Source organism: Vigna umbellata, chromosome 1 (assembly GCF_029865625.1).
Source record: "Vigna umbellata cultivar VRB3 chromosome 1, Vumbellata_1.0, whole genome shotgun sequence".
Taxonomy (NCBI): Eukaryota; Viridiplantae; Streptophyta; class Magnoliopsida; order Fabales; family Fabaceae; genus Vigna; species Vigna umbellata.
The window spans coordinates 58,946,295-58,964,094 of NC_142165.1; the positions used below are offsets into that span (position 1 = coordinate 58,946,295).

General features: G+C 35.6%; 2 protein-coding genes and 1 long non-coding RNA gene across 5 annotated transcripts; 1 reads left to right on the top strand and 2 right to left on the bottom strand.

The window, feature by feature from the left end:
• Positions 1 to 214: 214 nt before the first annotated feature.
• CAND3 (tobamovirus multiplication protein) lies at positions 215 to 13,609 on the top strand. Of its 3 annotated transcripts, XM_088103920.1 has the most exons (14): positions 215 to 327; positions 458 to 727; positions 1,208 to 1,258; positions 1,982 to 2,015; positions 3,583 to 3,669; positions 3,758 to 3,809; positions 10,587 to 10,761; positions 10,898 to 10,993; positions 11,359 to 11,419; positions 11,643 to 11,707; positions 11,966 to 12,040; positions 12,142 to 12,217; positions 12,422 to 12,588; positions 13,300 to 13,602. In XM_088103920.1, exons 2-14 carry the CDS (start codon positions 623 to 625, stop codon positions 13,327 to 13,329), a joined length of 1,074 nt encoding a protein of 357 aa, XP_087960046.1. In that variant the 5' UTR covers positions 215 to 327; positions 458 to 622; the 3' UTR covers positions 13,330 to 13,602. The 3 variants fall into 3 exon arrangements, with proteins under 3 accessions (XP_087960046.1, XP_087960048.1, XP_087960047.1); XM_088103921.1 differs by lacking the exons at positions 215 to 327; positions 13,300 to 13,602 and adding an exon at positions 12,973 to 13,215 and having other exon boundaries at positions 406 to 727; XM_088103922.1 differs by lacking the exons at positions 215 to 327; positions 11,966 to 12,040 and having other exon boundaries at positions 401 to 727; positions 13,300 to 13,609.
• Positions 13,610 to 14,504: 895 nt separating this feature from the next.
• LOC124835559 (basic helix-loop-helix (bHLH) DNA-binding superfamily protein) lies at positions 14,505 to 15,763 on the bottom strand. Its single transcript, XM_088103923.1, has one exon. It carries the CDS (start codon positions 15,494 to 15,496, stop codon positions 14,789 to 14,791), a length of 708 nt encoding a protein of 235 aa, XP_087960049.1. The 5' UTR covers positions 15,497 to 15,763; the 3' UTR covers positions 14,505 to 14,788.
• Positions 15,764 to 16,274: 511 nt separating this feature from the next.
• Positions 16,275 to 17,432, bottom strand: LOC124835558 (uncharacterized). The gene is made up of 3 exons (XR_015783389.1): positions 17,183 to 17,432; positions 16,612 to 16,756; positions 16,275 to 16,284 (listed from the first exon to the last, which is right to left on the bottom strand). It is a non-coding gene; the product is annotated as an uncharacterized LOC124835558 (long non-coding RNA).
• Positions 17,433 to 17,800: the final 368 nt, after the last annotated feature.

Below are 17,800 nucleotides of genomic sequence, written 5' to 3' on the forward strand. Positions count from 1 at the left end.
TTTAGATGGGGTAAAAATACAAGCAAGGGCCAATTAGCCCACCCATTGTAGGCCTAAAAGGGAGTGTGGAGAGAAGAACACAATTAATAAATTAATCAAACAAATAAGTAGCAATTAATTACAGTACAAAACGATTTAAAAGCCAATATACACGTGAGATTATGATATAGAAGAGTCGGAGAAGAAAGTCAACGGAAGGAAGTGGTGGTTTTATTTTATTTAAAAAGAAAAACTAAAAGGCGACAATGTTTTTGTACAGTGTGTGATGAAAAAGAAGCAAGAAAGGAAGTGGTCTTTGCTTTCTCACCCAGGACCATGATTTTTATCGTGGGTTCACCTTATATTATTAATTAATTAATTACTTAATTTATTATTAACTTTTATATTTTATTTTATTTTATTTCCCAAGGATGGATGCCCCTCCACTAAATCAGCTAACTGTGTCACGTTTTGTTAGTGTTGTGGATGCTGTGAATGAATCTGCGATGCGATACGATACACCCACGCATCACATGCATATGCATATGCGTATATACGCGTAGATCTGGAGGAGTGAGTAGAACAGAGAAGAAGGAGAAAGAACAACGCAAGCGGTGTTTGTTTGTTTCAAACGCACGAGGCCATGTCGGGATTCAGAGACGCTCACTGTTTTCCGCGTCTTGTCCTCGTTGTGAATCTCGTTCTCGCTCTTCTTCACGCCCTCGTTGCTTCCCTTGCCTTCTTTCAGGTTTTGGCTTACCCCGCTTCCTGCATTTCTGCCTCGCTCCGCAATTTAGGTTTTCTCCTTTAATTTCGATAAGGAACGTGCTGAAACGATAGAATGTGTTAAATTCGGGAGGATAAAAGAAACGTGCATTTGAGCCTTTTTGTCTGTTTCTTCTCCGTCATCGTGTTCAGTGACGGTTTGCCGAATTCAATCATTTGATGTTATGAACGGTTTTAATTTTCGGGGTTTTTTGTGTAACCGGTTGTTTTAAATATTCAGTTGTCAGTTTTAGTAGTATGCTTGTGTGGTTAATTGGTTTAATTTTGGCCACACTTTAAGTTGACTTTTGTGGTTGCACTTTGTCACTGTTAAGTTTTTAGAATTCGATGAAACTGATTTGAGATATTAAGCTCTGTGCTAAAGTGGAAGTGCTGAAGATTGAAGTTATTTGCGTTTACTTATTGTCGGGTTTTTCTTTTCTTTTTTGTTTGCGTGCTCCAGTTGACGAGGATTCACTTGAGAAACGCGCAGCTTGGTTTGACTCGGCAAAAAGTAAGTGCATTTTAAAGGCTACTTGTCGAATTATTTGCTATGACTGGATCTTTTCTTAATAGCTAAATCTGTTAATGTTGTAAATTTATTAAATGATCGGTTGCCATTCGCCACTTTGGTAGTGCTGTAGCCTCTGTGTATAACAGTGCCGTTGGAATTATGTCTATACCGATTATCAAGATTTGAGAGGGTTTCCATTGTAGCATTCGCTAGAGCATTGGGATTGAGTTATTGGTCAAATGTGTGTATATTGAAGGCTAGAAGAATGTGTTTTCATGACTACTTGAAGTTACTGTTTCTTAATTTCTTGATGGAAGTATGTGCTGAGTTCAACTGCCTTTTATTATCCTTTCTGCCTTGCATCCTTTCTATATTTTGCTGATGATTTGGGTGTTTAGATATGTGTGTAAGTATCTTGAATTCTGAATGTATGCAACAATTTCTCATCACAATGAAATGTCTGACTGTCTATGAAATAGTTCAAGTTAGTACTGTGCTTTATAATAAGAAAGGACAGAAATATTGCAATGCAGTTAGGCATTTCTATAACATTGCTAATAGGAATATTCTACTTCTATCTTTGAATTTTATGTATGGATAAACTTTTATGGATTTTTAGTTTCCATGCTCTACTCAGTTCTAGGCTTTTTTACTTGCTATTACCCCAGGTTTCTGTTTATACATACTAAGCTTCTAATGAAATGTAAATATGGTGCGTTGCAGGTGTTCCATCTGTTGATTGGCTCTTCTAACTTAGGTTAGTTGTATTTTACTTTTGATGTTCAAGTATATTGTTACGTGTTCCGTATTTGTCATCATTTCCTCTCTTCTATCTATGATTAATTTAAGCCATTTAGAATTTCATGGTTTGCTACACTATAGGAGCCCATTTTGATATTTTGTCCATTTTTTGTTGTAATAACTTGTTGGGTTTAGATAGATTTGGTTCGTGGCTACATCATTTCATTAGAAAATTTGTCTTATTAATCGTCTTGACATTTATCAATACTGCCAATTTTCAAGTTTGTTTTACCTGAGAGTAGCTCTATACTTTGGCAGTTTGACCTGCTTTTCCTATTTCACTTCTTAGTTTTCTCTCTCTATTCTAGGTTGATACCTTCGTGGAGATGCCTATATTTGGTGTTTCTCTACCAGACATGCATTGTAGTTGTCACGTCTTATAGTAGTGTAAATTTTGAATGATAACAGATCTGCTTGATACTTGACTTTTACTTTCCCTTATGCCTCTAGAAGTGTCCCCAAGATACCAGATGTATGATTCAAGTGAAAAAGAAATAACTATCTACACCTGTGAAGCACTTACCAGTTCTGAAATGTCAGGCTATTAGCAGTGCTATATATACAGAGAATTTGAATACCGAGGAGAAAAGGATTTGTATTCCTTACTTCTGAGCATTTTCTTTTCCATTTTTCATAAGAATGTATGCTGAAGATGGGGATGAATCCCAGCCAGACCCCTAAAGGCTATAGGACTGACAGCTTGGGCCTTGGTCAGCATTCTTTGGTATATTGGTAAACTTGAATAGTAAGTCTGCCTCAGAGGCAGTTACCCTGTTACAACCTTTAGAAACTATAGTTTCCATTCCCCCTCTCCTCTCTTCCATGTATGTGTTCGTATAGACTAAATTGCTATAATGAATATTTCACCAAATCCACTTGCGGGTTAGAAATTCAAAATGGAAATCATGCTATTTCATGTTAATTATAAATTCTTTAAATTGTATAGGTCAAGTATTGAAGTCTTAGAATTTGGCAGTTAGTCCAACTCTTATCTGTTGTACAGTGAAAGGCAGGCATATATTGGGAATCTTGCATTTAATGGAAAACAGATTTCGTATCTTTTCATAGATCATGATAAATTTGATTGTGTGCTGAGATGAGGCCCCAATTTTGCCTTATAAGTTATAACTTTATTAAGGTCAATTCATTGTTCATGCTCCTTGATCATAATTGAAAACTTGGCATGTCTCACATTATTTTTGGCCTTCCAAGATTGCAAAGGCTGATATTATGGGTGCCTTGCATGCCCATCTAAATAATCTGAGTCAGTTTGGCATATGTATAGGGTTTGGGCAATGAGCTTAATTAAAACCACCTTAGTTTCATGCATAACGGTTCTTCTGTGCAAAAGAGGTATTCTTTGATAACATCTTTGTCGTCTATTGTTCAATATGTGAAAGGTTCTGTTTTATAAACTTGTAACAAAATACATGCGTTGATGAATAAAATGAGCTGTCAATAATTCATATCCTCCTCATATTTTCTCTTTAATTCTTCTAAACTACTAAATTTAAAAATTTCAGGTTATGTCATTTATTTGGCATTGACACTTATTGCTGCTTGCAAGGGATGGACCTTTTGGTCACACTCTTGTGGTTTCATGTTTATGGGTAAGCCTCCATTCTTTATTGACTAGACACGTGTGAAATATTTTCATCCTAAATTAAAATCTCTAAATTCTTGAAAATTGTTTTGCAGCTTTCCCCAAAGTACTTTTTTTTGCAGCATTTCTTCTACTTTTATCCTTCTGGTATGTAATCTTGCTTATTGTTATGACATTTAAATTTGTTTCATGAACTGGCACTGCTTGCTAGAAATATTTACTTATAGCAAGTACTTGCAAACCCTCTTTAGTAGGGATTTAAATGGATAGGTGCTAGGTAAAACTACATGTTCCAATACCCACATGCTTATGTAGGTGGTAAATTTAATGACATTACCCTTTTTAAAGATATGATTGGATTACATTAAATAGGGAATTATTGTATGATTTGATTGCATCAAATAGGGTAACATCTTAGAAAATGTTTTTCTATTATTAGGTATTGATTTTGTTCCTTATTATTTCATCTCTTCATCGTAAATAGAATACTCGTGTGTACAAAATACACAATTGCAAGCAAGTATTTCAATATGAAATAGGAGTAGTATCATTCTCACCTATTTGGTCATTCATCTGTTGTAAGATAATGACTTTTTCTCTAGGGACATTGGCCCTGACTTTGTCAAACTGGCTTTTTTTCTATTGGGTTAAACAATATCCTCAACTTCATCACTTTGACTCTCTTGAGTAAACAATGCCCATTGCAAAACTTTTTTGCTCTTTGAAGCCTCCACGCCCTTGGAGCATATTTTGCTCTCTATTTAGCACTTTTGCTCTTTGGTAGTTGCAAGCACTCTCTAATAATTTTTTCTCTTCAGCAACATTGAGCGCCCTTTACTCATTTTGCACCATATCAATTATTGCATTCTTAGGGACCCCTTCCTCTTCGGCAACCACCACACTCTTTGAGCATTTTTGCTCTCTGGAAACCACCACCCTATTTGACCATCTTTTGCTCTCTGTTAGTCAAACAAACCTTAATGCAAACGAAGTTTCCCTTCTCTAGCAACCATTATGGTACCTAATTCTGGACCAGTAGTTGCCATGTGCCACTAGCTCCATGACATGTCTCTTGACGCACTTGCAACACACTGATGCATGAAGCTTTGTCATTATTGACTTTGTCAACTCCAACAACCAACTGACTAACTTCTCCATTAAGTCTCTCAATGGATCTCGTGTTGATGACATTTGCAACAAGCTTGAATCACATGATACTTATGCTCCAACTTGTATAATTTGATTTACATTAAATAGGGAAATATGATTTGATTACATAAATAGGTAAATATCTTAGGAAATATTTCCCATTATTAGTTATTGATTTTGTTCCTTATTATATATGTTCTTCATTATAAATAAGAGTGTACAATATGCAAAATTACAAGCAACCTTTTAATAACCCTGCTAATGAGCACCTATAAGCGGACCCATACTTATGTTGGTTGTAACTGTGATGCCTATATCTATACCAATGAGCATGTATGCATATGTGATGAACTTAAAGGAAAAAAAAATAAACAAGTTGAAAAGAAGTTTAAGAGAAAAGTGGAAGCTTTTATAAAATTAAATGATCACATTTGGTACTGGAAAGAAAAGTTGGAACCTATTGCATGACTCTAAAGAAAAGATGCACCTAACATATGATGTGATTGTAGTCATGTAGACTTTGAACATACTAAATATCTTGATGAAGTATTGTTTGAAAGAGGTCGTTAAGGGTGGTGAGGGGTTTCATTTGTGCATCCGACAGAACCAACATGTACAGTGTCATGCACACAATAGATGATTTCAACTTTGACTCGTGATGGTTGCAAACTTGTAATTGTTTGGTGGTGAAGAACATTAAAGAAGTCAATGGTAAAGTACAAAATAAGGCAATGCATTGTGGACCATTTTCCTCTTCTTCTCCCTTCACTTCTTTACATACTAAATATCTTGATGAAGTATTGTTTGAAAGAGGTCATTAAGGGTGGTGAGGGGTTTCATTTGTGCATCCGACAGACCAACATGTACAGTGTCATGCACACAACAAATGATTTCAACTTTGAGTCGTGATGGTTGCAAACTTGTAATTGTTTGGTGGTGAAGAACATTAAAGAAGTCAATGGTAAGGTACAAAATAAGGCAATGCATTGTAGGAGAATGTGTGACAATGCAAAGCATTGTGGACCATTTCCCTTTTCTTTTCCCTTCACTTCTTTATACATGCATGATTGTCCTATCGTCATCCCATCTACAATTTTCTAAACTATCACATCTTATCACCTTCATAATATGCTTTTGTTTCTCCATTGTCTTCTCCAACTATTTCTAAGTCTCCTCAAGAAGTACTTGTCACCTAGGTTGGAAAGAACACCTTTCACAGCAATTTCATACTAAAGATTTGTGCCCTCTAAAATATTTCGTAGGCATTGAAGTTGTTCAATCTTCTTCTGGAATTATCATTAATCAACGTAAATATTGACTTGCTTACTTGTTAGAGTAAGGAAGAAAGAAGGCTTAGAAGAGGGGTTTTTCCTTATTAGCTAGCATTGTTGGACTAACTTCAGGTTATGACAAACATTAACTCACTCAATCGAGCGCAATACCCATCCTTCTTGAGCTTCCCATTAACCCATTTAATTTGAATTAAAGGATGAACTAGCCCTCCTTAAGACATTGGTTTCAAAACCAGTTGCGGAAGATCAGCTAAGCATCCAAAGATAGAAATAAAATACCTAATCTTGACTTCTATGGTTTCCCTAAAGCTAAAACTCCTCTTCTTGTCTTGAAGTGAACGCACTCGGATGAAGACATTCTAGTTCAAAAACGAATAACTAATATTTGACTAAACCTTGTGTTACAACCCATTCTAATAAACAATCGTATCATCTTGATCACTGATCACCAAGATCAAATCCTGGTATAGAAAAGACCTTGAATCACCTTGAACATTCTTCTTGGAACTGGAATGCATGACTTTTGTCCTTGCAATACTCCTTTGGATCCCAATATCAAGCTTCTTCCGAGTTAGGTGTGGCCATTGAAAGACCTGGAAAGATATCGCCACCTGGTAGGCAGACTCAACTATCTCACCATCACCAGACCTGACATCATTTTCACGGTTAGTGTGGTAAGCCAATTTCTAAATGACCCTTGTGATAGCCATTGGGATGTTGTGACAAGTATTGTTCAATACATAAAAAATGCTCTAGGACAAGAATTATTGTATGAAGACAAAGGCAATACTAAGATCACTTGTTACTCTGATGCGGATTAGGTGGGATCACCATCAAATAGAAGATCCACTTCTGGTAATGTTGGAGGAAACCATATCTCATGGAGAAGCAAGAAGCGAAATATAGTTGCCAGATCAAGTGCAGACGAAGAATATCGTGCTATGGCAACAACCACTTGTGAGCTTACATGGCTTAGGCAACTACTACTACAACTAAAAATAGGGGACATCCATGAAACAAAGCTTATTTGTGACAATCAAGTTGCACTTCACATTGTATCAAACCTAGTCTTCCATGAAAGAACCAAAAACACTGAGATTGATTGCCACTTTGTTAGAGAAAAGGTGCTTTATGAGAAATCACTACTGGTTTTGTCAAGCAATCAACTGACTGACATGTTCACCAAGTCCCTTAGAAGCCCTTGGGTCGAGTACATTTGTTACAAGCTTGGTTCATATGACATATATGCTTCAGTTTGAGGGAGAGTGTTAGAATGTAATTAAATGTTACAAAAATGTAGGAAATTGATAGTTACATATTCTAGGAAATTAGGATGATTGATTCCTGATTATTAGGTGGAAATTTATTATAATTGATTCTATAAATTAGTATAAATACATATTGTGTGGTCTGCATCAAACATACAATACATTTAGCAAATATACCTTTCAATAAATATGTTCTTCTAACTGGTGTATTTACTTAGTTCTTATGTTTATGAATGATGTCATAGTGATTACAGATGATGATCATGATCATGATGGAATCAAAAGCCCAACACTTATCCAATCATTTTCAAACCAAGCATGTAGGGAGTGATAATTTCTTTGAATTAATCTATCTGACTCAGAGCCAGACATTGTTGTATCTCGGGATATTTAAGAGACTAGTTTGTTGTTTAGCAAGCCAATTTTTACTTTTATATACCTATATGTTAATCTTCTACCTAAGGAAAATTCCTATTTTGAAGTTGGGAAGATAAATTACTAGATTGTGACAAGGCCAAATGTTTCTTTTATTGAAAGTGTCATCAATTAGTTTCTTAATCCCCTCATGTGATAGTCATTGGGATGTTGTACCTTGATTTTCAAGAAATATTAAGGCATCACTTGGAAGAGGTATAGGCAAGTAAAGGTTACTCTGATATAGTTGCCTACATAGATGCAAATCTAGTAAGCTTTGTTGGGCAAATCCAAGGGAAGAAACAAAGGAGAGAAATTCACCAATGAGCCACTAGCTAACAACATAAGTGAGTATGATATTACCTTCAACTCAAAACCTTAAGGTAATAGGTTTAAGGGTCTTTCTCACTTATATGTTGCTTAACTTGTTCATTTTTACTCAATGTGGAACTTCAACTCGTGCTTAAACTCCAACAATCTCCCCCACAAGTGAGTCGTTATCACATTGATACGCTTTCCCACAAGCAAAAGCCTTGATCCATAAAATATCCATATTTGTATTGTCATTCACCTCAACGAAAATTTTCATGTATATCCCCACTAGGAAAACTTTCAACATAAGGGTGATCCATGGATCCACTAGCAACTCCATCGTACTCGTCTAATGTTATCAATAGGATGAACCGTCAACACTTGTACTACTTGTTGGGCAATCCAAGGCAAAGAAAAACTTGGAGAATTTCACTAATGGGCCACGAACCAACCACAGGAGATTTAAAACTCTAGTCTCAACACAAAATCTTAAGACAATAGATTTTTGGGTCTTTCTAAGTTATATTTCTCAATATGTTAATTTCTTTCAATGTGAGACTCTAACTCACTTGAACATCAACAAGTTGTCCAATTAATCGGTTATTTAATGGCTATTGTGCTCTTTACAATATTTTCATTTCCAATCTTATCAAAAATCCATTATAGCAACACCATGATGGAAATCGGTGGCAGAGTTATAGCTTGCCACCCACCATAACATGGTAGTGGCAATGTAGGTTTTCCATGGCAGCCCACCGTACTAGCTTTGGGTGTCGCAGAAGAAACATGGCGAAAGTTATGGAGTACAGCACAGTGCCCGTGGGAAATCAAAGTGTAGCTTGGCCCTTGTGCGAAACGAAGGACTAGGGCAATGCCCATGCGAAACAAAGGAGAAGAAACCTAGGGTCAGAAGACCTGCAACGCCCTTTCTTTCTTTTCTTCTTACTTTCCCAACAGAGTCATTCCAAGTGTTTTTTCTTTTAAAAATAAGTTGGGTTGTACAACTAGCCCCAAACCAAACGTTACAATAGAATATTGACCTAGGTCACCCTACCCACATTGAACAAAACGGTCTCCTTTATTATTGTGTAGTCTGGCTGCTGATGGTGCTACTGTTGCTGCTACCACCGTGGACTACAAGTCTACTCTACCCACTTTGAACCAGCAGCTCCTTCATTGTTTTGTTTTATTTTAAGTTTTACACATGAAATTGTGGTGTTTAAATTTGATTTTATTGCTATTTGAATTTCTTAGACATGACATTATTATTAGTTATTCATTGTCTTTGTTTGTTTTTGAATATAATTATAATTATATTTTTGGATTTTTTTGAATTATCTATATATATATATATATATATATATATATATATATATATATATATTTATATATTTTATTTTATTTTTAGCGACAATACTTCCACGATAACCTTTTATTGTTTCCAATATATTTTCACGAAGGATTTTTGCGTCTCTAATATTTTCCGTTATCTCATATCAATAACTCTTCATACAATTGAAGAGTGAAAAGAATAATGTTTTTTCAATGTCCAATATAGAGGCCCAGTGCTTATGGCTCTTACCACATTGTACATCACCTCCTAATCCAATTTTGCAACAAATGAACCGTGGTGAGATTGTCTATCATTTAATTCATGAAAAGATTCTCTATGTAGATCACCACATCATTTGTTAGTCAGTATTCGCAATGGCAGAAATCGGTGCAGTTATAGCTTGCCACCACAACATGGCGGTGGCGATGCAGATTTTTCATGGCAGCCCATTAGTAGATTTGGGTGTAACAAAATAGAGTTGCGGGACAATCATGGAAGAAGTTGCAAAGAGTGCCAATGCAGCATCCATGTGAAACGAAGGAGTAGCAGTCGCGCACATCTCAAACCAACCAGTAGCATCAGTGAGAAGAAGACTCTGGTCTGTGTGATCCGACCCATAGAGTGAAACCTTGATCTTCTTTCTTTTCTTATTTTCCGAGTGGTACTCAGTCCAAGTGTTTTTTTCTTTTAAAAGAGTAAGTTGGGTTGTACATCCCAACCCAACCCAAACATCACAACAATATTGACCCAAACCACCCTACCCATATTGAACCAACAGTCTCTGCTGACCCTGCCGCAGATTCCATTGCTGCCACTGCCATTGCTGCTGCTTCTGCTGACACCATCGTTACACTGATGCCATAATTATGGCTGCTGTCACCACTTTGAACCAGCAGCTCCTTCACTGTGTTTTTGTTGTTATTTTAAGTTTTAATTTGATTTTATTGTTATTTGAATTTCTTAGAGAGGATATTATTAGTTGTCTTTTGTTAGATAGAAACATCGCAAACAAAAATAGAATAAAATCAAGCCATAAAGGGTTATTGTTATTGTGTGATATGTGTAGCTGACCTTATCTAGTGGGATAAGGATTTGTTGTTATTGTTACATAGCTAAATATGAACTTGTTTCTTTGTGCTGGGGCTTCCTTATGCAGGGTTGACCTTTGCCATCAGGCAGATGATGATGATGACTACGAAGGAAGTTTCTGTGAGAACCCTTTGCTGGAAAAGACATCCAATGAATCAAACATAGCAAGCATAGATAGCCATCGAAAGTGCTTTCCTCTTCGGCTCTCTCGTGTTGGAAATCGGCAAAAGATTGTGATTTTGGTATATGGGAAACAATGAATTTTTCTTATGTAGTTTTGATTGTGGTATCCTTTTTCCTCTCTATTATAACTGTTGTCTAATAGTTTACTTTAAAATGTATTTCATTTGTGTATAATGATGATTCATGTTTTTCCAGGTTACACTGCTAGTTTTCATTACCATGATGGCATTTGCTTTGATAATCTGGATTGGGCTAGGAAATAATCCCATTGATTCTGAAGTGGCAGCTCAGGTATGGGCACTGTCATTTTAGCTTTTGTTTATATCTATCAATGAAAAAAAGACTTGGATCTAAAATGGACTTGCTGAGTATTTAGTTAATGACAAAATACAGTGTTATTGTTTGATTCATATAGCCAACACCCAGTGAAACAAGGCTTTGGTTAGTGTTGTTTATAATCAATCTTTTAAGTAGCACAGCATAGCTCTGCCATAACAGCTAAGCGGACCCTGACTACAGGGGCTGCTTTAGTAAAGCGGTTAGTATACCAGGCCAACTAGAAGATTGCATTGGGACCTATTTTGGCACTATAGCAGTAGTGTGCTGATTCGAAAAAACCCTTTGAAGTATGGTTTGTGACCAAAATTATTTTGCAGGTATATTTGGATCTTTCTGCTATTGGAATGATTTTGTTGGGAGGAGCATTAGCCTGTTATGGTGAGCAACTGCTATTCTATTTCTCCATTTTGAGTTTCAGTAGATTTAATATCATGGAGTGGAAATTTCCATTTGCAAATAAAAATTCATTTTACTAGATGAATTTATACTCTAAAAGGTCCTGTTCATAGTTTGGTGGGGGTTAAGTTGTTAATGGCTAGTGAGTTGTGATGTGCCTCTTTTATGTCAACTGTTTTTATTATAATGTGCTGTATCTTAACAGGAATCCTATTATGCTTGAAAATGAGCAAAGTGAGAGCCGAGAAACCTTCATCTGAAATGTGGAAGGTACTACATTTCTGTTTCCACTCGAGTATTTGACAATGTTTAGCCTTTGTGATTTTGAATCTTTTTTCAGGGGGGCATGCTAGACTGACCCGTGGCTGCCATCACTTAATCTAACTTTTCATCTGATGCATAATTTATATGCTTATTTTAATTTTAAATATTTTGACGTATGTTGAGATAGAAATATACAGGCTTTTGCTGTCAGGCTTGCGTGTTTATTAAATTTAAATACATTGTTAACGGATTCAGTTTTCTCAGGTTGCAGGTTTAACTATTGTCTCTGTACTATGCTTCACATCAAGTTCATGTGTAGAACTTTTAACTGACATCCCTGTATGTATGAGTGAAACGAGTGCAAGAATTCTACTTTTTTCTTGATAAAAAGGTTTAAGATTTCCTGAACTTTCTTGTTATATTATTTTTTATTATTGCAGATGCAGTATAACTGGCATCAGCAGCGTCTGAATGATGCATACACCTCTCTTATACTCGTTTTGTATTATTTTGTGGGTATGTGCTTTAATTCAGTTACCAGTTACTAGTCCACTTGCAGAAATCTTCTATTCTTTCCGTAACAGTATTTGAAACTGTATAAATTCTGCTGTGTAATAATTGGTTTATGTTCTCCATTCAATTTTCACATAACGTATTATTGCCAATAACTTTCTGAAGTGATTTCATCTCCTTTATATCTGAATATGATGCTTCTTCCAGGTTCATCAATACCTTCAGCAGTGATACTGTGGGTAATGAGAGAATTACCACCTGCAGAAGCTGCTGTCGTACCAGAAGAATCTAGAACAATAACTTTTGTTGCTGATAGTTCAATTGCAATTCATCATCCTCAACGCTGGACTACGGCAACAAGCGTGCAGAATCAGGTGCCTATATCATATATATCTTCCTTTGGTTAAATTATCCATGCAGTATTCAACTTTTGATTTTAGAATATGCAAACCGTTTCACATCATTTTCTAAAAAAATTTTTTTATCCTTCTGTTGATTTTTTTTTTATATGAACATGGATTGCTTTGAAACTTGTTCACAATCATATTGTTTCCCTAAGAATAAAAGGGCTTTGCATTAGGGGAACGTATATGATGATCCAGAATAGTCCAATAGTACATCTATGCGAAATATAACCTTGTTTAGTGAACCAGCAAGCATGGCTCATTTATTAGTGTTATAGTAGTTATGCTTTTGTCATATGTGGCTTTGAAGATGCATAAGAACTGTTAGTGATATAAATGCTGCTAGTATTGCAGATATCAAGAGCGAGTCCTATATAGGTATGCATTAACCTTTGCAAATGTCTTGTTCTGCTGGAGTTTGGACAGCTTATTGAAATATCCTCAGAATATGTTTAACCCTAGAGCGCATAAGAGAAAATGATAGATGGATGCAAGTGCTTAAGGCTGAGAGGTTTCCCTTCCCACTGTATTTATAATCTAAATCTAAATGTATATATCAGCAATTTGATATATGAAAAGTTCTTTTCTTTTTACAAATTTTGGGACGCTACTGTTTCAATGCTGGTTGGGTATTTTTCAGACTTGAATAACTCCCGTCCGACTTGAATATGGCTGTTGCAGGGTGACCATGTTAGCCTGCTTGAAAGCTGAATTAATCGATCTCGAGAAAGATTTTTTTTTGTCCAAATCATGCTGACTTGACTATGGGTACAAATGGTCGTAACAGTTCTTTTTTAACTGCTAGGGAAAATGTGATTCAAATCCTGTACCCCTGAAATTCATCACGACATTTACAATTTAAGAACAAAATATGCTTCAATTTAAGCCTCTACCATGATGCAGGATGCATGATCAGATCCGTGATTTGAAATATGGTTCGTATTAATGGAACCTAATTAGGTTGGAACAGTTTCAAGATCCATAATCATTTCGTGTATTTTGTTTAATTCGATTTTATTTCAATTTGTACTGATGGTCCATCAAATGGAAAGGAAAAAAACTGAAAGAATCATAAAATATTAGTAGTTTGCTGAACAATTAAAAGATGAAAATTTTATTAAAAAACCGTATGTTGTTCTAGGATATGTTTAAATAAAGGATCCATGAATACTTTCAGTAGAAAATAAAAACAAATAAAATGGTATTTTCTGAAGAGTTAAATACTTTTTATGCCGTTAAAAGTTATACCTTTCCAAGCTTAGTTAGTCCAACGATAGTTCTAATAAATTAATGCAAATTTTCTTTTTATTTTTCTTATTTCTTAATGACATTTATAGAAAGTTTTATCCCAAACTGCCCAGAAAACTGTACTTTGAGTAATTTATAAAAAATGCTTTTATTTCTCAATTCTTTAATTACCTTTAGAGCAATGCCGAGAAAGGAATACATACAAAATTCAGAATCTTAGTGCCAACGGTTAGGCAACTCAATGGATTTTGAATCACTATGGGGCCTAAAACGGCTTAAAAGGTGGATGCCCACTGAAAAAGGTTTTTCAATGGTGCGCCACTAACACTGCAAAACTAATCGGGGGACAAGAGCACTAAAAAAACACAACAATGCATGCAAGACCATCTTTGTTGCTTGAAATTTACACTTTTACAAGAAAATATGGCACATCAAATATAGAAAAAGAAAAACAGTCAACCAGAACTTTAGCAGCCATGTTACATAACATATCAACATAAAAGCAGCGTTGTTTCTGGAAACATATTTAAAAGCACATGACGTCAACAATTTCAAGAAACATACTTCAAACAGCGCACTATCAAATGAAATTAAAGCGGCGCTTGGCAGCAGCATATAAAACATCATTGTGACAAGGGTACCAGAAGCATTTATCTTGAGCCATATATATTTATGGTACATTCATAACATAGAAGCATGCATAAATAAAATTGAGTTTTAGGCCAGCATAGCAACACAGTAAAGCTCAACCTAAAAGTACAATTATTTATAGGATTTTCTTACATGACCTAAATCAGTAAAATGTCAGTCATAATTTATTACTCAGATTGCAAGACCTGTTGTCATAACTTGGATGGTGCGAGAGGGTAGTAACAAACAAGGTTGGAGAAATAGTCAATTGTTGCAGCAGCATCTCACATCTTCATGGTTCAACTCCAAATTGTTCCACCTCAACTTTGAGAGACTTTAGGTACTTGACAGCTTCATCTAAAACAGTAACAGAATCCATTTGATTACCTCCACCAGGCACGATCTTTCTCAACATCCTCACCATCCTCTTTATCTCCCTGTTATTCCCATCATTAGCCTCAGAAGACTTGTGTACAGAAGATGATGACAGCCTCTTCTTCCTTGATTTTGAGCAATAACTGGAGCAAGTATCAGATAAATTTTCATAATTTTCATGAGTCCTTGCTGTGCTTATTTCTTCCTCATCAAAGTCTTCTAGTTCATCAGCTCCTATGCTCAACAATGCATCAATGTCATTAGGATCTTCTTCAAAAGGAGATGACAATTCTCTTTCCATTTGATTGACTTTATTCTTCTCAAAATCTTGAGAAAAATTAGCATGAACATTTAAGCCAGGACTATTAAATTTGTAGGTCATTGCAGGATTGAACATAATCCTACTTCGCTGATCTGTTTGATCAAAGATAACAAAATTCTTGGGGCATGCCTCAGAGGGTTGCAATTTAAATCTTTCAAAGGGTGTTATCTGCCCCACAGCTGGAGGTAAAAAAGCATCAAAGGCAGAAGCAAGTGGAGCATGCATATGAGCATTAGCATCAATGGAGTCATCTGCCAAAGGAAGTACCATCTTCTCCGGGAGAAAATATTCCTGAGTCTGCATTATATTATCTGTTCAATCTGACTGAATTTCAACAAGCAATGCTGATTTAGCCTATGCAACTGGCAATTATTCTGTACTAAAGCTGGAAGGAAGTTCCTAAAGGAATGTTAAAACTAAACAGCAGGTGCTAAGGTGATTCCAATTTCCATCTAACATCAAATGGCAACTTTTCCAAACTAAAACTTCATCTCTCTGGAGCTTTTTAATGATGAAGTACAATACAAGGCAATCCCCACCCCCAAACCAATGTCCCTCAAAGCTAGACTACGTAACAGGTTTTAGCAACTGACGAAAATACTCAGCCTGCAAAACAAAAATAGTGTGGTAAAATAGCAGTAATAGTAAAGGGGAAAACCAAAACTGAATTTGTTGTTAGCCACAATAGTTGCTGAATTTAATGGTGTTAAATACTACTAAATCTACAAGATGTTATTTACACAATTAGAGAAAACTTCCACCCCATTCAAAAGTATGTCTTATATTTTAAAAAGTTATCATTATCATAAACCTCCAACCCTGTTTCTTTGTAAAGCTATTGGCCACAATAAGATAATGAACCTCATAGATACTTTTAGAAACTAAAAGTGGGGAAGATGAAAAACTTACCTGGCAAACAAGCATCAATTGGTTGTACGCAATGACTCCAACACTCATTTTAATTTGTCCAACTTCCTTCACAGCTCGGTATCTCTTTATTGTTATGGCAAAGTACATCCTCAAATCCCCCAACAGCTTTGGAAATGAAATGGAGAAAAACTAAAAAAGAGTTCCTTTGCAACCTAATGGGACTGCACTTGCAACGCCAAGAAACAATATAAGATCATCAGATATGATATGACAGGTAAAATGTGAGATTCCATAAAATGTTCCTAAAATATAAACCTATGGCAGCTATATTCAATGTATCCTTTCACATATTAAGAAGTCTTAAGTCATAGGATCGATACATGTTCTCCATGAAACAAAAGTATTACACCAACATCACAGTTGTTTTCATTCCATCACATGAAATAGACATAAAACTATTACAAGACACGTTCCAATCAAAATTCCATCGAAAAAAAGAATAGTTCTACAAACTGTAGAGCAAATTGGCAGGACAAAATTCCTCATACCTGAGCAAAATAATTTACAGAATCACACGAAAAAACACCACCAAGCGAACACAATTTCTTTTGTGATCCACAAACAAGGAAACCCACGGCATCTTGACTTAGCTCCACTCCAGATTATCAGATAAGACAAACCCAAAAACCTGAACTGAACAAAGTGTCAAAGTAAGGCTTCATCTTAAAATCAAGAAGCAACCATCCATAAAAGAGACACCAAAGGACTCAAGAACAAAACATTCCAATCTAGCTCCAAAATATTAAAACGAAAAGGCAAGATTTTTTTAGAAATAACAGTAAAGCATCACGATTATCCTCAGAAAAAACCTAAATCTAATCTGAATCACATAATCCATGGCTCAACTTGCATACCCATTAACATAAACGAATTTTCGCAGCCGACCACACAGTAAAGTTCCAAACTTTGTATCAAACTAAGCCCCCCACTAAAACAGAAAATCAATTTCAGAAAGAAAACCCTAGCTAACAGGAGAGCAAAACTCATCACATGTATATACCTTTGTTTTTCAAAAAAGAAACAAACTTTACTATACAGATCTTAAAACTGGAACCTCACCAGCACAAAAACAATTACTTTTACCAGAGTTGACCGCAACAACGTTTGAATCAAACAAATTGGAAGTCAAAGATCAAAGTGACAGATCAAAACCTAAGATTTTGGAAGAGAAAAAAACGAAATGAAAGAGGAATCAGTGAAGGGCAGTGACGAAGAAGAAGCAGAGAATTTCAGCCAGAATGCGTTTTGCCTTTGGGATCATTTTTTTTGAAGGAGAGAGAAAGAGAGAAGAAATGTGAGCCGTTGGATGGAATGAGCATGGTTCTTGGAAATGCACTTCCGTTTATTGCGGGTGTGATCTGAACCGTTGGATGAGAGCGCGCGTGAAGAGAAAAGTGGGACCCATGAGGTTTGACAATGCATACATAATGGACTCACTCCAGTCACTAGTTTCCATGTGGAGCAGTGTCTGTTTGTGGGATTAATTAATTAATTAATTAACTAAAATTTAATTATTTTTACTTGTTGAATGTATAAAGAAATTCACACTTTATCACTTAGATAATTAATGAAGTACTTCCTTTTATAGAAATTATTAAGTAATTATTACAGGTACTATTATTTGAAAAATACTTAGTTTACTAAGAACATTAAAATTTACACTACCTTTCTTTATTA